General features: G+C 40.6%; 1 protein-coding gene across 1 annotated transcript in view; it reads right to left on the bottom strand.

The window, feature by feature from the left end:
• Window positions 1-3,099: 3,099 nt before the first annotated feature.
• frem3 (Fras1 related extracellular matrix 3) overlaps window positions 3,100-20,342 on the bottom strand; it is a 46,989-nt gene continuing 29,746 nt past the window's right edge. The window contains exons 7-24 of the mRNA XM_047366756.1: window positions 15,642-15,791; window positions 15,357-15,566; window positions 14,411-14,608; window positions 14,164-14,328; window positions 13,068-13,250; window positions 12,861-12,991; window positions 10,527-10,685; window positions 10,129-10,432; window positions 9,922-10,053; window positions 9,499-9,830; window positions 7,735-7,927; window positions 7,548-7,652; window positions 7,128-7,255; window positions 6,911-7,045; window positions 5,762-5,888; window positions 5,483-5,670; window positions 5,256-5,402; window positions 3,100-4,499 (exon numbers count right to left, since the gene is read on the bottom strand). Of these exons, the coding sequence (XP_047222712.1) occupies window positions 3,933-4,499; window positions 5,256-5,402; window positions 5,483-5,670; window positions 5,762-5,888; window positions 6,911-7,045; window positions 7,128-7,255; window positions 7,548-7,652; window positions 7,735-7,927; window positions 9,499-9,830; window positions 9,922-10,053; window positions 10,129-10,432; window positions 10,527-10,685; window positions 12,861-12,991; window positions 13,068-13,250; window positions 14,164-14,328; window positions 14,411-14,608; window positions 15,357-15,566; window positions 15,642-15,791 (3,554 nt within the window). The 3' untranslated portion in view covers window positions 3,100-3,932. The remainder of the gene's footprint in view (window positions 4,500-5,255; window positions 5,403-5,482; window positions 5,671-5,761; window positions 5,889-6,910; window positions 7,046-7,127; window positions 7,256-7,547; window positions 7,653-7,734; window positions 7,928-9,498; window positions 9,831-9,921; window positions 10,054-10,128; window positions 10,433-10,526; window positions 10,686-12,860; window positions 12,992-13,067; window positions 13,251-14,163; window positions 14,329-14,410; window positions 14,609-15,356; window positions 15,567-15,641; window positions 15,792-20,342) is intronic.

The raw sequence follows: 20,342 nt of genomic DNA, 5'->3' as shown, positions 1-20,342 counted from the left end.
GAATATCAGAATAGGTCATTTATCTAGTAATTTGATTCCAACAGTAAAACTAGATTCATTACAGTGATTTTTTTTTTTTTGGCTTACAACTGACCAAAACTTAAAATTCAGTTTGTGAAAAAAAATGTGATTAAGATCAATATTTTTTATTGTATATGTATGTCTATATATTTTGCAGTTTCTGCACATTAACCACTGCGTCTATGTAGCATGGCATGGAGGTGATCAGCCTGTCTCTGCTGAGGTGTTGCAGGGAAGCCCAGCTTGCTTTGGCCTTCATCTCATCTGCATTGCTCGATCTAACGCCTCATCTTCCTCTTGACAATACTCCAGAGTTTCTCTGTTGGTTTTTTCGTCGGGCCAGTTTTCTGGCCAATTAAACACAGATGCCATGTTATTAATGCAGGTACTGGTACTTTGGCAGTATGGACAGGTGCCAATTCTTCCTGGGAAATGAAATCACATCACCATAAAGCTTGCAGCAGAGGGAAGTGTGCAGTACTCTAAAATTTCCTGGAAGACTTGGGATCGATTTTGGATTTGATAAAACGCATAAGACCAACTCCATCAGATGCCACTGGATTCAGTTCCTCTCTCCATTATTCCTTCAGACTGGGAACTTGACTTAAATGAATTAAATCTTTACTTCCATCAGAAAAGCAGGACTTTTGACCACTGAGCAGCAGTCCAGTCCCTTTTCACCGCACTATAGGTAAGACGCTTCTGGCTTTGTCGTTCAGGAGTGGATCATGGCAAGGGACGGGATAACTTTTGCCATGTCCTGGATGCATCTGACTCTTGTGACTCTTCAAGCACTGACTCAAACCTCAAGGATGCAAGTATCTGTGCTTTTGCATCTTTTTCTCCTCCCACTTAACTGTCCATTAGTATGCTTGGATGCAGCACAATTTGAAGAGCAAGCATCTTAGGCAATTACCATTTATGGCTTTCCTTTGTTGAGGCCTGCATGACCATAACCTTTCTGCATCAAATCATCTTTTTATCAGCCTTGTGTAATATTCTGTTTATGAGATTAAATTTTGGGTTTCTATTAGGTGTAAGTCATCAAAATGAACAAATTCTTAAACGCTTTTTGAATTGTCAGAAATAAGATGTTCTAATTTATTGTGATGCAGATGTATGAGTGGAAACTAGTGGGATAAAAAAAAAAAAAATTTGTACCCAATGTTATGAAGACGGTTTCAACTTAATTACCCAACATGCCTCAAGGATCATCAGTCACTTGTGTAAGGTTGAACCCTTGCAACTTAAATGCAGCTCAAATGCTTCGGGATCAGTCTAAATCTATCAAACGTTGCTCGTCTGCTATACTGCCAAGTGTCCAGCTCCATTTACAGCGCCTTGCGAAGGTACTCGGACCACATGAACTTTTCAACCTCTTGCCACATTTCAGGCTTCAAACATAAAGATATAAAATTCTAATTTTTTGTGAAGAATCAACAAGTGGGACACAATCGTGAAATGGAATGAAATTTATTGGATGTGTCAAACTTGTTTAACAAATAAAAAACTGAAAAGTGGGGCGTACAATATTATTCAGCCCCTTTACTTTCAGTGCAGCAAACTCACTCCAGAAGTTCAGTGAGGATCTCTGAATGATCCAATGTTGTCCCAAATGACTGATGATGATAAATAGAATCCACCTGTGTGTCATCAAGTCTCCGTATAAATGTACCTGCTCTGTGATAGTCTCAGGGTTCTGTTCAAAGCGTAGAGAGCATCATGAAGACCAAGGAACAGACCAGGCAGGTCCGAGATACTGTTGTGGAGACGTTTAAAGCCGGATTTGGATACAAAAATATTTCCCAAGCTTTAAACATCCCAAGGAGCACTGTGCAAGCAATCATATTGAAATGGAAGGAGTATCAGACCACTACAAATCTACCAAGACCCGGCCGTTCCTCTAAACTTTCATCTCGAACAAGGAGAAGACTGATCAGAGATGCAGCCAAGAGGCCCATGATCACTCTGGATAAACTGCAGAGATCTACAGCTGAGGTGGGAGAGTCTGTCCATAGGACAACAATCAGTCGTACACTGCACAAATCTGGCCTTTATGGAAGAATGGCAGAAGAAAGCCATTTCTCAAAGATATCCATAAAAAGTCTCGTTTAAAGTTTGCCACAAACCACCTGGGAGACACACCAAACATGTGGAAGAAGGTGCTCTGGTCAGATGAAACCAAAATCAAACTGTTTGGCCACAATGCAAAACGATATGTTTGGCGTAAAAGCAACACAGCTCATCACCCTGAACACACCATCCCCACTGTCAAACATGGTGGTGGCAGCATCATGGTTTGGGCCTGCTTTTCGTCAGCAGGGACAGGAAAGATGGTCAAAATTGATGTGAAGATGGATGGGGCCAAATACAGGACCATTCTGGAAGAAAACCTGTTGGAGTCTGCAAGAGACCTGAGACTGGGACGGAGATTTATCTTCCAACAAGACAATGATCCAAAACATAAAGCCAAATCTACAATGGAATGGTTCACAAATAAACGTATCCAGGTGTTGGAATGGCCAAGTCAAAGTCCAGACCTGAATCCAATCAAGAATCTGTGGAAAGAGCTGAAGACTGCTGTTCACGAACGCTCTCCATCCAACCTCACTGAGCTCCAGCTGTTTTACAAGGAAGAATGGGCAAGAATTTCAGTCTCTCAATGTGCAAAACTGATAGAGACAAACCCCAAGAGACTTGCAGCTGTAATTGCAGCAAAGGGTGGCGCTACGAAGTATTAACGCAAGGGGGCCGAATAATATTGCACGCTCCACTTTTCAGTTTTTTATTTGTGAAAAAAGTTTGACACATCCAATAAATTTTATTCCGCTTTACGATTGTGTCCCACTTGTTGATTCTTCACAAAATATTAGAATTTTATATCTTTATGTTTGAAGCCTGAAATGTGGCAAGAGGTTGAAAAGTTCAAGGGGGCCGAATACTTTCGCAAGGCACTGTATGTGGTATGTGCCTCTTGTGATGTCATCAACCCAAATCAAACCATTTTAGGCAGTTTTTCACTTCAATGCAGTTTTAAAAACTTTGTACTTTGCTGAATCTTGCAATGGAAATGCATGCTACGTTACCTAAATGTATTTTTATTGTCTGTATATTTGTTACTAAAGCAAAAAAATACATCCCACTTTAAATAAGACACTTGTTCAAGAAAAAAATGACATCTACATTTGGCTTCAAAGGTGGAGTTTTATCCGAAGCTTTAAACTTGTTCTCAATGAAATTTTGCTTGGAAATCTTCCTTTTTTTTTTTTTTCTTCATGGATTGATAAGAAAAACAGAAAATAAAAATTTCACCAGTATGAACTATTAACCCTCTACTACTGTATTTACACAAATCAATCTGAAAATGCTTCTCTGGTGCATTTAAACAATCCCTTTAACTATAGTGCTATTAATCAGCTGACTCACTCATTCATTCAGACCTGTTTTTCTCCAGCATTCAGTCTTTTTTACTCTGCTCGTCACCAAACGAATTAGATTAATAAAAAAATTAAAGGTTATGCATAGAATTTTTTTTTTTCTGATGAAAGTAGAAGTTTCCATTTAGTCATGAACTGATTGCATCTACTGCATGCATCTGCAAACACACGATTAATTGTACTATTTTACAACAGGACATTCGCTAAAAGTAGCCAGTATTTTAGTTTAGCATCCCCATATTTTCATAATTCTGAAAAGGCTTCATCAAGGCACAACCCTACAGGGCACTACCGTTAAAATCAGCCTTAAACCCGGTACATTCTCTGCATTTGGGCCCTGAGCACCGACAGCCTTTGCTGTCCACAAGTTGCACTTGGCTTAATTGAGTGCTACAATCAAAGGCACATAGTGGTGAGAAAGACTGTTGCAGGCTTCAAGAGGATACAGATGATGAAGAATAACAGAGTCCACATTTAGACTTCAGAGCTGTCTGAACTGCTCCACATGCCTGCAGGGCTGTGGCTGTAGCCTGAGTAGGCAGATGAGGAGGAAGTCGCGTATGGAGGGAACTGAGCTTCCTTTTCCCTCCTCTTGCGCCTCAGCAGCAGAATGACAACAATGGCGACGAGGCAGATGAGCAGGATCAGACCTGCGATTCCCACCAACATGGGCAGGAAGGAGGTGTCAGCCGGTTCCCTGCCCGAACTCTCCAGCAGGGGGCGTTCCTGGAGGGGGTCAATGTTGGGCGACCAGGGTTGCCGCTGGCTCACCACCATACGGTCTGATCGATCCAGAGCAATGTGCTGGATGTTGGTGCCCCGGTTGTTTTTGATGCCGATGTCCTGAGAGAGAGCCGGATCGGATAGTGCTGGGGCGGCCCGCCGCTGGCGACCGGCTGGGTTTGAGATGTGAGGCTGCTCAACTGAAGAGACGCTGTGTTGGAGGTACTCAATACTACGTTTGCCAATGTGACGATTTGCATTCTCTCTGGAGCGGAGGGCGTAGATGGTGTGGACAAACCATTCTCGTCCAGCAGCCACCTGAAAAAGAAGCCCAAAATATTCCTAATCATCTCCTTTCTTATTGGACAGGACTCTACTGCCCCTAATTTATTCACACCTCACTTCCAAAAAGCCTAACTTAATTATAATATTTTAAAGTGGTCTTGATGAGTATCTTTCCTTTTAAATGGTCTCTTAAGGCGTTTGCTGCTTTTATGCTCGTTTTCAGTTCAGGCCGTGCACCTGACCATGACAGTAAACTGGACAGAAACGTTTGTGGCCTAAAAGGAATAACAACAACAAATGAGATAGATCTTAGGGTAAGACCTGGCAAAAGACCTGAGAGATGCATCATCCTTCAATCGATCATCTACTATGTGACAAGTTTTGGTGCTAAAATCCAATTTTCTGTCAATCAAACTGTGTTATATTCAATATTTTCCATTGATTCAGCTTAAAAACCGGAAATAATCTGCTGGTAACCAAGAGTCTGAAGGTGTAATTTAAAATCAATTAAATCTGTCACTTGTTGGATCAGATTTGTGTCACAAAACTGATTCACTTATATCCTGTTATGCCTGACTAATTTATACAAAAACTAGAGAAAAGGGTTAAGTGAGAAAAACAGCTGATGTCCCAAGAAAAACCCTGAATGACCATAAGATAGAAAGGAAAACTGTCGATCAAGACCACTCAAAATGATCACTGGAAAGTCAAGAAATCACTCAAGACTTTTGAACTGGACTGTTTGTCTTGATGCAGCACATGGACACCATCTGTCTTAGAATCACTGACCTGAAAAAGTGGTGAAGAAGATAGCATAAAACCGTCTGAACCTGGCTGTCTGACCAAAGTTTGTGCTCCAGGAGAGTCTTGGGCCAATTTGGCCTTAAAAGCAACATCTCCAAATGCTGAAGCTTGAGTCTCTGGCTGGGCTTTGTCCTGCAGAACCACATACATTAACACCATAAGAAATAACACCAACCCATCTTCTAGAATACCTCAAATTTGTTGCATCCTACCAAAATCTTGAATCTGTAGAGCAAGGAGGGAGCATCTGCCAGGCAGCCATACTCCCTATCTGTAGGGCTGTACTTGGGGACGTATCCATCTGCTCCAGTGCAGAGGAAAACCTTCTCAATGCTGCAGGAAAAGGAGTCACCCAGGTTCTGGACAGGGTCTACCATAACACGACCGTAAATCGTGGAGCCTGAAACAAAGAACGGTAGACATAGTATAGTATAAGTCATAGTTAAAGCTGTAATATTCTGTGACTCCACTAGATGGCAGTGGTGTACAACCTTCTGAAAAAGCAGCATCAGTTCCTTCTCCAAAGCCCATGGAGCCATCAGACAACCAGAGCTCTTTCTTAGCCAGCAGGAACATCTGAGTGTTTAGGCTAAATTCAGCCGCCACTGGGTCACTCACCTACAAGAGAAGGATTACACATCCAACAGGTGATAATTCTGGGGGTTAGTCAAAGTAAAAAAGAGTGATACAAATCAATGAAATTGATTTTTGTATTGATCTTTGACTTTTCAGCATTGAAATGGGTGCAGGTTCTTCTGTAACTGCAACGGTGGGTTTGAGTAGAATTAGAATTTTGTTTTCACAAATGGGTTCAAAAAAATCCCACTTTGTCATCAGTGTGTAAGAATTTAGTCCATGTTTGACCTATCTATGTATTATGGTTTGTCTCAATCTAATACTGTCGTGAAAAAAGTAGACATTACGAAAATTATGAAAATGGTTTCCACAATTTGATTTCATAATTCTCAAACTATCTTTAAAGTAATACTAGTTATCTGTTAATAATCCAAGTACAGGTTTGAACAGTGGAGTTAATCGTTAGATTTATAAGTTGAGTTGGGACGTTACTGAATGAATCAAACCTAGAGGGTTTGGGAACCAGTTTGCAGTACGTTTATTTAGTGGTTCATTTATTAATTTTCCTGTGTTTCAGATGAATGTAAACACAAGTTCTTGTTTCTGCTGTTCCACTGAGTGAGAAGGAGAAAAGGCAAAAGGTGAGAAGAACAGCAGACTATACTTGCTATGCTTAAAAGATATGCCAGTAATGCATGATGTCAAATGAGTTGTCCATACTGGGAAAAATGGGACATGCTACATTTCCTGATTACAATTAGTTACCCCAGGCTGGATTCCTATAAATAAATATAAATTGATATACAAATAAAAACAGGGCAGTAATATGAATGGAGTCTCTCTTCAAAGAGCTGTAATGGGTGCAGGTTCTTCTGCATCTCAGTTATAAGGTAGATCTATTGTGCTGAGACTGCACACAACACAACCCACTTTCCATTCACCTAATAGAAAACGTGTTCCGTTTATATAACTGACAAATAACTGGGTGTAGATGAAGAGCCATGTTGCCCTCATCAAAAACTCCTACTAATGCGAACTGGTCATGGCACAAAGTCATACTGTACCTGCTGGAAGCGAATGTCCATGTCAAAGGTGAGCGGCTCTCTCGGGTGGCACACAGGAGGGATGCTGAACTCTCCGTTGGGTGATGCAATGCAGGCAACCAACTTCACTGTGTAGGTCCCAGAGTAGTCCCGCACCTAGAAATCAAATGCTCACATTGGTGAATCATTGGTAGCATTATTTCTTTGCCTTTTAAGGGTGGAAGAAAAAAGGACTCACTGCATAATCTGAGACAAAACTCCACTGCTGCATGGGCTGGTTGTAAGTCGGTTCAGTTCTGACCAAAGCGAGGGTAAAGGTCAGTCCGGGAATGTCAGCACACATTACCATGGATGTCACACTGGTTCCTAAAGACAAATATGAATACAGACAGCATTATATCTATGTCTATTAATATTTATAGAGGCATTCTTTGAGCCACGAGGCTTCCCAACTGTAAATGCTTCAGGGTCACTTCAACATTTGCTTGAGTGACCTTTGGCAATTCGTAAGAGAAAGACCCCCAGAGGCGGAACTCCAGAAATAGACGAAGAGAGGATGTTGGCCACAGAGTAACCCAATATGCTCCTGCTTGCACAAAATTATCCTGTGGGACAAGTTTAGGATATGAATGTATGCATGAGGACGCCAATCTCATACCTGGGTGAGACATAACAAACTGTCCCCTGAAGCGTGCCTCAGTCTTGAAGTTGACCACTAGGCGTCCGTCCTCATTTATGCGCATGCTGGTGGGGTACATGGCTCCTGTAGGAACAGACGACAGGAATGTTCTCACATTTAACACTTTGATTTCTTTGCAGGGACTAGCACAGGACAGTTGATGTACCTTGTAGTTCAGCTTCAGGTGGACTGCCAATGCCGTCCTGCCACAGAATGGCTGTATCATAAACAAAGGTGAGTTTAAGCTCCGATTGGAGGTCGAAGTGCTGCCAGCCTCCGACAGCAACAGGGGAGTGGAAGACGTAGGACACAAACAGAGGAACACGCAAAGTCACGTAGGACTGGACCAGGTTCAACACCTAGATAATAATGAAAAAACATGTTTATGTTCATTTTAATCTCATTGGAATATTTTACTCTGGAATCTTATAATGAAAAGAAAGTACACCCTTATTCAGGTCTAGGATATCATATGATGAAAAAATTCTTCAAGGTTCTCAAGTCATTTACATCTAACCTCAACTGTACAAAACACGCATACGGGTATTATTCACCTAAAATGAAGCCAACTTGGAAAAACTAAGTACACCCCATGATTATACAGGTTGTAGTAGAACCACCTTCAGCAGCAAAAACTGTTGTTTTCTGTGGGACCCATCAATTTCTCACATTGTTGTGGAGGAATTTTGACCCACCCTTCTTTATAACATGGCTTTAAATCATTGAGGTTTCAATCAAATTGAGTTCTGGTCTTTAACTGGGCCATTGCAACACCTTCATTCTTTACTCTCTCAGTCATTCTGCTGTAGATTTACTGCTGTAATTTGTCTGTTGTCCTGTTGATGATCCATTTAGTTCTTCAGCTGTCGGACCTCAGAGTTTAGTCTAGAATACTTATTTTTGTCTCAATGACTGCAAGCGTCCTGGGTCCTGTGGCTGCAAAAAAGGCCCAAATCATCACTCCTCCACTACTGTGCTTGACAGCTTGTTTGTGTTTGATACTGCATAATAAGGCTAAAATCTGTACTATGTTTTCATTTTTTAAATACACTTTCTACAAAATCACAGGTTTTCATACGCTACGATCGCTGTGCCTTTACAGAATTTGGGAAAGATGAAATGATGGTGTTACAGCTTTGTGAGCTTCTGATCAGTTTATTCACAACATTTGAGTTACCTGGGAGCAAGACTCAAACATATTGCATTTTGACTTCATGGGAAAATTAAAACTAATCAGCCAAAATATCAGGAAGAGAATTGTGGACCTCCACAAGTCTGGTCCATGCTCTGGTAAAATTACCAGATATCTAAGGGTGCCATGTTCATCTGTTCAAATATAAACAGAAATGGGATGACCAACTGAAGCTACTTGTTCTGTCCCAACATGGACTAAATAGCTGCTCAGAGAGGAAGAAGCCATTCCTCAAATGCAGGGGTACCCAATTGCAGTCCTCGAGAACTACTATTCTGCAATATTTAGATGCATCTAATCTCCAAAACACCTGAATCAAATGACTGAATTCCCTCATCAGCTCTGCAGATCCTCGGTAACAAGCCATTCAGTTGATTCTGGTGTGGTGGAGAAAGGATGCATCTAAAGGTTGCAGGATAGTCGGTCTCGAGGAATAGACATGGGCGACTCTCCTCCATACTAACATGAAAAGCCAGATTACAGTTTGGGTATAGGGACAAAAACCTTTGGAGCCATGTTGTGTTGTCGAATGAAACTAAAATTGTTCAAAGGTTTTGGCCATAATGACCATCGTTATACGTGAAGGAAGAAGTGGAAATCTTGCAAGCCTGAGAACACCATCCCAGTTCTGGAGCACTCTAAATACCTAATACACAAAATTTGTTTTTGCCAAATCACAGCAAAAGTGTCATGTAAACTTCTACACTGTCAAGCTTGATTAAAATAAACACAGCTTACCTGTCCATCAGTGCCAATGGAACCCCCGCAGTCGTTCAGCAGCTCGGACATGTCGTAGTAGCTGGTGAACTCCCAGAGGCAGGCCTCTAGGTTGAGGTTCCTGTAAAAGCGCAGTGAATTGGCAGAACGCATGGCGGTGCTGTACTGGTACGGCGAGGTCTCCCCGATGATTTCAGGGTTCTTTGTTGCATCTGTGATGAAGCCATAACCAGTTTGAATCTCATTAAAGTCCAGCAGGTTGGAGCAGCGGTGGTTCCCCACGCGTGTGCCATCCGGGCTCAGCGTAAGCTCAAAGTTAGACAAAGGTCTGGTTGAGATCACTGGGAGCATTCCTGGTGAAGGAAAGGTCACTCAACATATGATTCTCCTGGCCATTAGGTTAATATAACAAAACGAAAATGACCATGTATGAAAAAAATTTACCATCCATGTGAGGCATATTGATGGTCAGTTTGATAAGGTTTGGGAAGTCTGGATCATCTGGACCAGTGTAGCGAATCTTCGCAGAGAAAGGTTCTGCTCCAACAGTTGCCGGGATACGAGGCTGACACATTCCTGCAAAGAACTAAAGCTTGTCACAAAATGAACTCACAGAGGTCTCAGTTTGAAAGTACTTCTTGTGGTACTCACCCTCCTCTGTACTGATTACAACAATGGGACTGGACAGCTCTAATCCAGCATCTCCGTTGGTGTTGAAGGCTCTTGCTGCACACTGAACTCTGGAACCAGCTTGAAAGTAGATCGAGTCCAAGGTGATAGATTTGGTGTTGGTGAAAAAGGTGTTGGTGTCCACCTCCCTCATGGGGCTGGTCACTCCGTCTGGTCCAGTGGGACCACTGATCAACCAGCGGTACTGGGTCAGAGTGTCGTTGATGTTCTCCGCGGAGCAGATGGAACCCGTTTTATCAAAGTCGTGGTACTTTGGGTTACAGGCCTGGAAACAAAGAAAAATAGATTAGAGTCGACTTTAAGATAAATTACATTTTGGCAATAAGGCAACAGACCAGAGAAAGGAGGATTGTACCCACCGTCACACACACAACAGGGTATCCATTGGGTGGGCTGGGCCTGTCTCTGGTTTTGGATGTGTCATCATACATGAGGAGAGACACCACATGAGGCACTGCAGGGAACGTGACATCTGCAACACTGTCCATCTCCTCAATGTACACAATAGCCTTGTTCATCTGGCAAGAATAGGAGAAACATTCCCTCCATAAACATGTGGAAACGGTAACTTCTCTAAGGGTGTATTCACACCTGCCACTTTCGGTCCGCTTTAAACGGACCAGAGTTCGTTTCCTTCCTTGGTCCGGACCTTTTGTGCAGGTGTGAATACACTCAAACGAACCCTGGTCCGGACCAAACAACCGGACCGAGACCCACTTTTTCAGGTGGTCTTGGTCCGCTTCCAAACGGACTCTGGTGCGGTTCGCTTATGGTCTGAATACAAACTGGCCCCGATCCGAACCAACTACAAAGAGCGTACGTCTCTTTGGACATAAAAAGCCACCATAGCCGGTAGCAAAGGTGTATGTTGTAAGGTAACCATACCTGATAAGCTGTGTGTTGCTTAGCAACGCTACTGGCTTGTTGTGGGATAATGCATGTGTTGTAATGCTTTTTGTTCCCCCATTCATTGTGTGTTTGTTGAGAGTTTGTTTTTTATTATGTGCTCATTTGACATAGATTTATGGAGCAGGACTAATTTATTTCTTGCACCAGATTCTCTGTTGAATTTAGGTCTGAACTTTGACTGGGCCATTTTAACATATTAATGTACGATCATTTAAACCATTACTTTGCAGCTCTCGTTGCGTCTTTTGCAACCTCTAACAGTTTTTTGTTTTTTTTCCAGGACTATCTTTGATTTAACTTCATCCATCTTCCCAACAGCTCTGACCAGCTGATGAAAAGCATCCCCACAGCATGATGCTGCCACCATCATGTTTCAACCTGGGGATGGTGTGTTCAGGGTTATGTGTAATTTCAGTGTTCCGCCACACATAACATTTTAAATCTCATCTGACCAGAATTCAGAACTAACAGTTGTTTTGTCATCAGATTCTTCCACCTGAGCGGTGGATCTCTGCAGCTCCTTCAGAGTTAATGTGGACCTCTCGGCTGCTCCTCTGATTAATGCCCACCTCGCCTGGCCTGTCAGATTAGTTGGACGGCCATGTCTTGATAGATATGTGGTTATACCATTCATACCATAACTCTGCTTAAAACTTCTCTACATCTTCCTCTCTGACCTGTCTCCTGTGTTCCTTGGTCTTCATGAAGATTTTTATTCTTCAATGTTCTCTAACCACCCTCTGAGGCCTGCATTCACACTGAGATTAAATTACACTCAGGCTGACTGTCTTTACTATGGTGACTTGTGAAACCAGTTGGTTGCACTGGATTGTATTTAGGTGAATCAGAGTAAGGCGGCTGAATAAATGCATGCCACACTTCACATAAAATCCACCCCAAATACTGTAATGTGACAAAATATGAAACGGTTTGTGGGATAGCAATACATTTCCTAACATTTTTATTAAATTGGCAACCATTTAACAGTAGAAATATTGGCAGATCGTGGAACAATAGACCTTAAGGCACAGATGCAAGCAGTTCTGTTTCTTCTCTGGTCTCTGTGGTTTTCTTGCATCTAATGTAAGCAGTCTTGTTCCTGTTTTGTTCCCGAGCTTCAGACGTACTCATTATTTTGTTTTTGAATCATCTTAAATTTTTGCACATACATTTCATCTAATTTTAATTATTCCTAATAATTGTGGTACCCGGAACTGTAACACTGTGATAAAGCTTCAAAATCTCTCACTAAGGTCATATTGTGTCTTACTGTTTTTCATTGGGTATTAAGATTGTTTCCGCACCTAATATCAATTCTTATTTGTCTTTCAGACTCTAAATTTAATCTGAGATGGCAGTGAGTGGGATTCTATATGTGCAGATCTAAAACAGAGATCATTGAACTCTCTTTGGGATTTACAGTTTTAATTAAAAGATAATGAAGCACAAAACAATTTTGCAAGTGATAACCTATTTCTAGTCCGAATGGCATGTGGCTGCAGAGCAAATTGGTAGAATGTCCCAGTTGTGTTTATAGGTTTGTCTTCTGTTGGGCTCTGCAGGGATATTCCCCTCAGCATCTCATTCCAGAGGGAAAAGCTTTTTAAAGGACTGAGCTTTGGCTGTGCTGACAGCATTGCCAGCTGCTGCCAGCCTATTTTAACACAGGCTGACATGGCGGCATGCATGTTCTCGTGTGCAGCCCTGCAGCACACAGATTGCTGCTGGTTTCTATTTGTTTTTGTGTGCTTGTGCTCATGTGTGCCATGTGGTCTTTAACTCACCTGTATTTCAGCCACCATGTTGTCGTCAGGCTTCATGTGCACCGTGAAGGCCTCTCTCATCTCTCTCTGACCATCATACAGAATCTCAATTTCAACAAAATGTTCCTTCTCGCCTTCCTTGAACTCCACATCTTAAACACAGAGCGGAAGGTAAGCACCAACCAGCTGAAAAGAATTCTAGCAGAAACCCAATCAAGGGCCCCTCACCCTCTGACAGCGGGTTATAATCCTCCCCAGAGGTTGCAGAGCCATCCTTCGTGTGCACTCTCACTACTGAGAGTTTTGATGTGTCTCCGAAACGCAGGATGGGAATCTTCACTCTGGCCGCCTCACCTTTGACCTGAGGTTCACGCACGCTGTATTTGATCTCAGAAAATCGGATGATGGGCTCTAAAAACAGGCATTTGCATACAATGAATATGTGAATGAGTATGTTTTTTTTTTCACACAAATCAGTTAAGTGTAACTCATATCCACAGAAGGACAGTGCTGCCTAGGTTTATTGGCACTCCTGTTAAAGAGCATTAGATTAATTTATCTTTTATTGTTGTAACATGATCTCAGAATAAATTCAACCTTTAATTTGAGTATATTCTTGCTGGGGAACAAAATCTCCAGAGGTTTAATTATTGGTCTTCATGCTGTCAATTATTTTGCCAGTAGGGCAGCAGTAATTTCTCTTCACCTTTAATTAACCAGAAATCACGTATTGAAAATAAAGGTGTTTATTAAAAGAGATTTCTGGCAAAGACAGCAGGACAAAGACTGTTTTAGGCTAATGTTTAAAAATAAAAGCATGCAAGAAGTAAAGCACACTTTTTAAAAGCCTTTACAGCTAGATATAATTATAAGTCCCCGAATCATTGAGTCCTTTAGTCTTCTTTTATATATTTCACCTTTAGGAGTACAAATAATTGTCCAGTCAGTGATTATTTTTAAACACACTTTTTTTCCAACTAATAACCCAGGTTAAAGGTTGAATTTTTTGCAGTGTGAAAGTGCAAATAAACTGCAATAAAAATCAAAATTATTTAAAAGGTTTTGCACATCTTTTACCAGATGTGCCAACAAATGTCTGTATTTGTTCTTCAGTCAGCTAAAGTTTCTGGAAACAAAGGAGATTTTAATTTTCAGAGTTCTGCGTAAAATTCAGTAAAATGACACACCTTAGTTCTCATATTTAAATGTTTTCTTTTAGATTTCCTTACTAAAATTCTGTGTATACTTGGATGCTTTAGAAAAAAACGGCATTCTCCTACAGCAAAGCTTTTCCCAAAGTGTTTGATTTTATTTGGGCACATACTGTCTTTCACGTCTGTGATGGTGACCAACGCATCCTTCTGTTCCCCGATTGAGGCTCCATACGGGGATTTGCTCTTTGGACTCCCCAGCACCAAGCGAAATTCCTCATCTTCCTCATGGACAGGGTCATCCATCAGGCCAACCACGCACGGCTTCTCCGACTCACCTAGTAAGGGAGACACATTTTGATAATAATAGAGTTGACAGTATACATGGGTGAGGTGTGTGGAGCCTCAGTGATTTTGCACCTGGCTGAAAGGTGACGATGGACGCGTCAGTATTTGGCCTCTCGCTGAAGTCCATCATAACCTGAGCAGAGCCCTGCCGGGTGTAGCAGCGCACTGTGGATTTGAGGCTGATGTCTCCACTGCGGTACACTATGGCCCTCACCTCTCCATCAGATTCATCCACCTTGTAGCTCCCCTCCTTAAACTGAACCTTTGGCACTGAACAAAAAATCATCCCGTTACAAGATCATCATACGCTGAGCAAAAACAGTGACTGTAAGTGCCTGAATGTTTGGGTTGATGTCTTCAGGGTCCAACTCAGCAAATACATGACGAATACTAAAGTTTGGGGTGAATGATCTGAATAAGGATTTAAAGATGTTTAAACTAAATCAACTTGAGAAACTATAAAGAGTTTATAGAAGAAAATCACTTGGTGAATTTGTTTTGCAGTTGATTTTGTAGTTAGAGTTTGATTGCACCATGGTACGATAATTTTCTCTGTAATGGATTTTAACATTTGAAATTTCATGAGATTTTGTTCTGATTTATAGAGTGAATATAAATTTGTGTACTGTAAAAATGGTGAAATAATTGCATTTGTAAAACTAAATCAATGAAGATTTAACTCAATTCAGCTAATTATTTAACAGAAATTGTATTTTATTATTGTTATTAAATAAAAATATTATATATTAAATTATATTGTATAGGTTCTACTTTATTAAGATCAACTCATTTAAATCAAAAGCTGGTATATAGAACCCAATTTGGTTCTTAAAGGGTTTAAATAAATCCAATTTATTTTGAAATACAATCATTCAAATCCAATTACATACAGCATAATTTGTTTGTAATTATAATACAGCACCATTAAAGTTAGCTGATCATTAAAACAAATCAATTAAAACCAACTCTTCTTTCATCCTGATGTGTTCACAATTACTGGTAGAATTTCTTGACTCACAATCAGTGACAGTATCGTTGATGGTGATGGTCGTCTTGCTTGGTTCTCCTAAAACAGCATTCATGGGCATTCTCAGCACAAGGTCAAAGGTCTCAGGCCCCTCCAGTTTTGGCTGACCCAGGTCATCCAAGATGGTCACCCTAAATGTCTGCATGGTCACCCCAGGAGCGAAATCCAGGTTGCGACTAATGCCAACATAGTCAAGTCCAGCTAAAAGACGCAGAGAAGAAAGTTGTTTCTCATAGTGACTGGGAGTCACGGATTTAGTCAGACTGCCTATTTTACCTTCTGCAGAAACAGGATCGCTCTTCCTGGAGCGAACAGTTACCGTGGCGGTCTTGGACAGATCAGTACCCGTCCTCCAGACTTTCACCTCCACATACCCCGAACTCTCCTCCACAACATATTCAGGCTCTCCAAAGTACAGTGAAGGCTCTGTGACACAACAGAAAAAGTGGTAGGTAAAACAGTGAAATTATTTTACAAGAAATATGCCAGATAAGATATACATTAATCCTCTTTTGTGTCAATCCAAAAGAGAAGAAACACATTAATAACCAAGGCTGAACACTGAGAAGTTCTCTGAAGGACTTTTTGGTAGCTTTACTATAAAGCTTTATGAGGAAGAGATCAGCGTAGTTTAGCAAAAACCATGATTTTTGTTTCGGCACAGGAAGAGAGCTGTCATTCATCTTATCCGCTCTTCCTACTTTAGCATTCCTTTCCTTCATCTAAGTCCAGACAGCCCTGTCTGTACTCCAGGCCAAAGAGCAGAGGATACACCTGAAGAATGAGGTTTGCGCTTGCACATGCATGAAAGCCGATGTGAAGAGATGCTCCAGCTTTGTGCTGATCGAGCAGCTGATAAGAGGCGCGGTCAGGGAGACCAGGAGTCAACTGGCCTCTTTGCAAAAAGAGACAGGCCAAGAATTCAGAGTGCAGGAACAAAAAGTCCATTAATCTCTCGTCACTTTTGCATAAAGCAGGTTTTCATCACCCCGTGTCTGGTGAGTGCTCTTAGAGATGAACTGAGAGGCGGTCAGAGTCAGAGTTGCAGTCTTTAAGCAAAACAGAGACCAAACTGAAGGAAACAAGAATCAAGTATTTTTATTAATATTCTTATTTGTACAAGAGCACAAATTAGGCTATCAGTTTGTTTAAAAACCTTTTGATATTGGTATAGTACAGCTTTCTCCACAATTATCCTCCACCCATTGCACCTCTTCCCATCCTCCTTACTGTAATGTATGGTGGCATGAAAAACCTCCGGGCTTCATCCAGCCTTGTTTGTCACAGGTGCAGTTCTGGTGGTTCTTTTAAACATGGTAATTGTGGCTTTGATTTCAAATATAGGCATATTTTAAAAAGCTGCAATTTTCTTGTCAGTTTCTGACTTACGAGGATCTACACAGATCTGGTTTATTAAAATGACGCATTCTCTCATCTTAACCATTCAGCAGAAAGTGCCCTTTGTGTCATATTGCATTCATACCACCATGACCACCATGCATTTTAACCCTTTTATTAACGGTATTTTAAAGGTATGTGTTTGATTCTGGTGCTAAGCTATCAGCTTCTTTTGTTAGCTTTAACTGCTAACAGCTAAGAACACGTGTGCTTACAGCTAATCTGCTATGATCATTTACCCAAAAAGGTTGCTAGTTTTCAATCCAGTAAAATATTTCCCTAAACATTGTTTTGCTAAACTTTATAACTAAGTAAACACCATTAAGCCCCATTTCTCCAGATTTAGTTCTTTTTCAAAATATTTTCTTAAATATTTTACTATTTCTTAAATAATATTTCTTTAAATATTATTTTAATAAATAAAGGCAGCTAATGAAACACCGTTGAGAATTAGTCATCCAGAAGGTTGGTTTTATTCAGCAGATCATTCTTAAAACATTATTTTATTAAAATAATATTTTATTTGATCTTGCATTGTGAATGGTTGTCTAAATGTTGCTGATTATTTCCTAAGTTGATTCCAAGACCAACTTAACTTCATTTCCAGATTCTTCAAGATAATCCATGGTTCTCAAACATAAACATTGCATGGTAATGTTGCATCACTCTTTTGGTCATAATTTTCAACCATCTTTAATCAACTTGTTTATATTGTACATAGCCCATTAGTCTTCCCTATTCTTTAATTCTGCTTGGTAGTTTAGTTGGATTATTTTAGCATGGTAAAGAGTTTGTTGATTGAAATATGTTTGACTTTGAGTTGATTTATTTTTGTTAATAAATTCTTGTATTTGAAGAAATTGTGTGAATTCATTCCATATATGTGCAGAGTTTATGCTGTTCAATAATGTCAGAGCTTATCTCACACCTTTCTATTTTGTCCTAATACCATCACCTTACTGGGCTGGTATTCACAGGACAACCCTTAACAGACCCAAATATTATTTGATAAAATATTAAAATATTATTAAATATTAAATATATTCAAGGAGTTTGCATGTTCTCCCTGTGCATGCATGGGTTTTCACCAGGTACTCCGGCTTCCTCCCACAGTCCAAAGACATGCCTGTTAGGTTAATTGGTCAATCTAAATTGCCCTTAGGTGTATGAATGAGCGTGTGCATGGTTGTTTGTGTGTTGCCCTGCGATGGACTGGCGACCTGTCCAGGGTGTACCCCGCCTCTCGCCCATAGACTGCTGGAGATAGGCACCAGCTCCCCGCGACCCACTATGGAATAAGCGGTAGAAAATGACTGACTGACTAAATATATTCATATTCCTAATCACCACAGTATGCATGGATGCTGTTGTTCACTACAGGATAGCACTGATGCTGTAGCACTGCTGGCACATTTTCAGCGCTACCCTGCTTGTATTCAGTACACAGGCAGGCTATGAAGGGGGAAATGATTGCCACCACGGCAGCCTGGAGATCAGTGGGAGGAACAGTCAAACAAATACAGTAACAAAAGAGGCTCCGTGCTGGTAAGAACCCAAACCTGAAGTTTACTCAGGCGGAAAGACGCTTTGACACATTAACATACACATGCAGGCACTGAAGCAGATTTATGGTGTTATTTCAGGACCTGCCAAGAAGTGGAACCACAATAGAGGTTCAGACAGAGGCGTCCACATTTGTTTTCAACAAGCCCGGGAATGTATGTGGCTTGTTTAAACTGACACTTTCATTATACTTCCATGTAATGCAGTAGATTACTTGAAATGAGCGCTGGCAGAGAAGAAGAGAGAATCTAAGGATAGAACAAATCTGAAAACTAGTCAGAAGAGTCAGAAAACCTCCAACAGAAATGAGGTCCTGAATTCCAACAAGCAGATGGGACAGAAGGAAAACATGTCTGTCATACGGACAATGGGCCCTCTTACTCCACCACCTGTCTATTAGGCTTTGTGAACAAAAAGATGGCCTCTGAATCCTTGTTAACTTCGCTGAACAAGAATGATGACATAGGGGTCACTTTTTATCTGGGAGGCAACGGATAACATGGTCTATTTAAATAACACCTGTCTGCTGCTACCCTGTAAAGATGCAGGGAGAGAAACGAGCAGCTAGGCATGTATAGGACAGGTAATGGAGATGAGAATGCTGCTAATTCAATTCAAATTCAATTCAAAAATACTTTATTAATCCCCAAAGGGAAATTAAATGTTAACCCACAGTCCCAGAGTAATGCTTTGGTGGTGGTGGTGGTGTTGTCACCACACATTTGGAGGAATAATGGTCCTCTCCGATACCTGAATGGACACCTAAAGAATCAAAGAGTTGTTAAGGAGCAGGATTATGCACTCCTGACCATTCCTGCAGCTCTGTTAGCTCAGCACGTGGCTGCATTTCTATTTCTAAACCTTTGTAGTTGGAATTTAGCCTTGAAAGAAATGCAAGGAGGTTAGAGAATTCACAAAATAAATATCTGACTTTCAGTACAAAAGTTTTCAACCATCTTGTCTTTCTACTTTTCTTCTTAGCAGTCAGAGATTTCTCTTATGTTTTAAAGTGTTCTTCATCTGTAACTCTACAAAATTTGTAAAGGTCATTTAAAGTTGTACTTTGGCCTTTATTCCACTCATTTTCTTTCCAGCCCTTGTACCAGACCTTGACTAATCTGTGTATCTAAAATAGGAAGGTGGAAAAGCAGAGAATGAAAAAAGAAAAGAGGAGAAAAAATATTGTAAAAACCTGACAAATGACCAGGGAGATCATTCAGCTGACCATCTTTGCCAGGTTTTTAGCTTCTCTTTGGGAATCACCTTGTAGGAGCTAAAATCCTTTTTTTATATCTGCATTCCTTATTCATTTTAGACATACAACTAAAGAAAATGTTAAGAAATTATGCCTTTGTGGCATACTGCTGGAAATAAAGTGCTTCAAGATCCACGATAAAATTGTTTTGTTGCAAAGTTGGTATGTGTTGGCACAAATTGGATTCATAATTTGAGTGTTTGATCCTTTCTCTGACTGAATAATTCATGGGTTATTTCTGGGATATAATAAGCAAAACAAAGAAAAAGAAAAAGAAAATGGTCAGACACTGACCTGAAAAGTTAAGATCACACCTCTAGCCCCAAGAAGATTTGGTAAAATTTTCAGAAAGGTTAAAAAATTGTTACTTAATGCCACTATAAATTATTACATGAGAGGTAAAGTTGGTTATATGCTTGGGTCAGTTTCTTGTATCAAGACATAGTAAGGTTTTAAAAATATATGTTTGTGTGGTTTCTATGGATTATGGATTAAAGTACTTTTTAAGAGATATGAGGGAATGTGTTGGAGTGACCAGAGTTTTCCCACCTCCACCTGTTACTGCACACTGCCAGCCAGCTGGCAGAGAGAAAGCTGCTAAACATTTCCTCTGCTTACAAGAAAAGCGAATTCATTTGTTTGCAAATCTCATGCGTTATGAAAACATGGGTGATCATGGCTTTTAAAGTAAGGGAGTGCGACCCATCACTCTTATTAAGGTATCACGGTTTTAAAACTGCAGTTGGCAAGCTATGGGTAAG

The sequence above is a fragment of the Girardinichthys multiradiatus genome, chromosome 5 (assembly GCF_021462225.1).
Source record: "Girardinichthys multiradiatus isolate DD_20200921_A chromosome 5, DD_fGirMul_XY1, whole genome shotgun sequence".
NCBI classification, from domain to species: domain Eukaryota; kingdom Metazoa; phylum Chordata; class Actinopteri; order Cyprinodontiformes; family Goodeidae; genus Girardinichthys; species Girardinichthys multiradiatus.
This window is presented reverse-complemented; position numbering and strand designations above follow the sequence as displayed.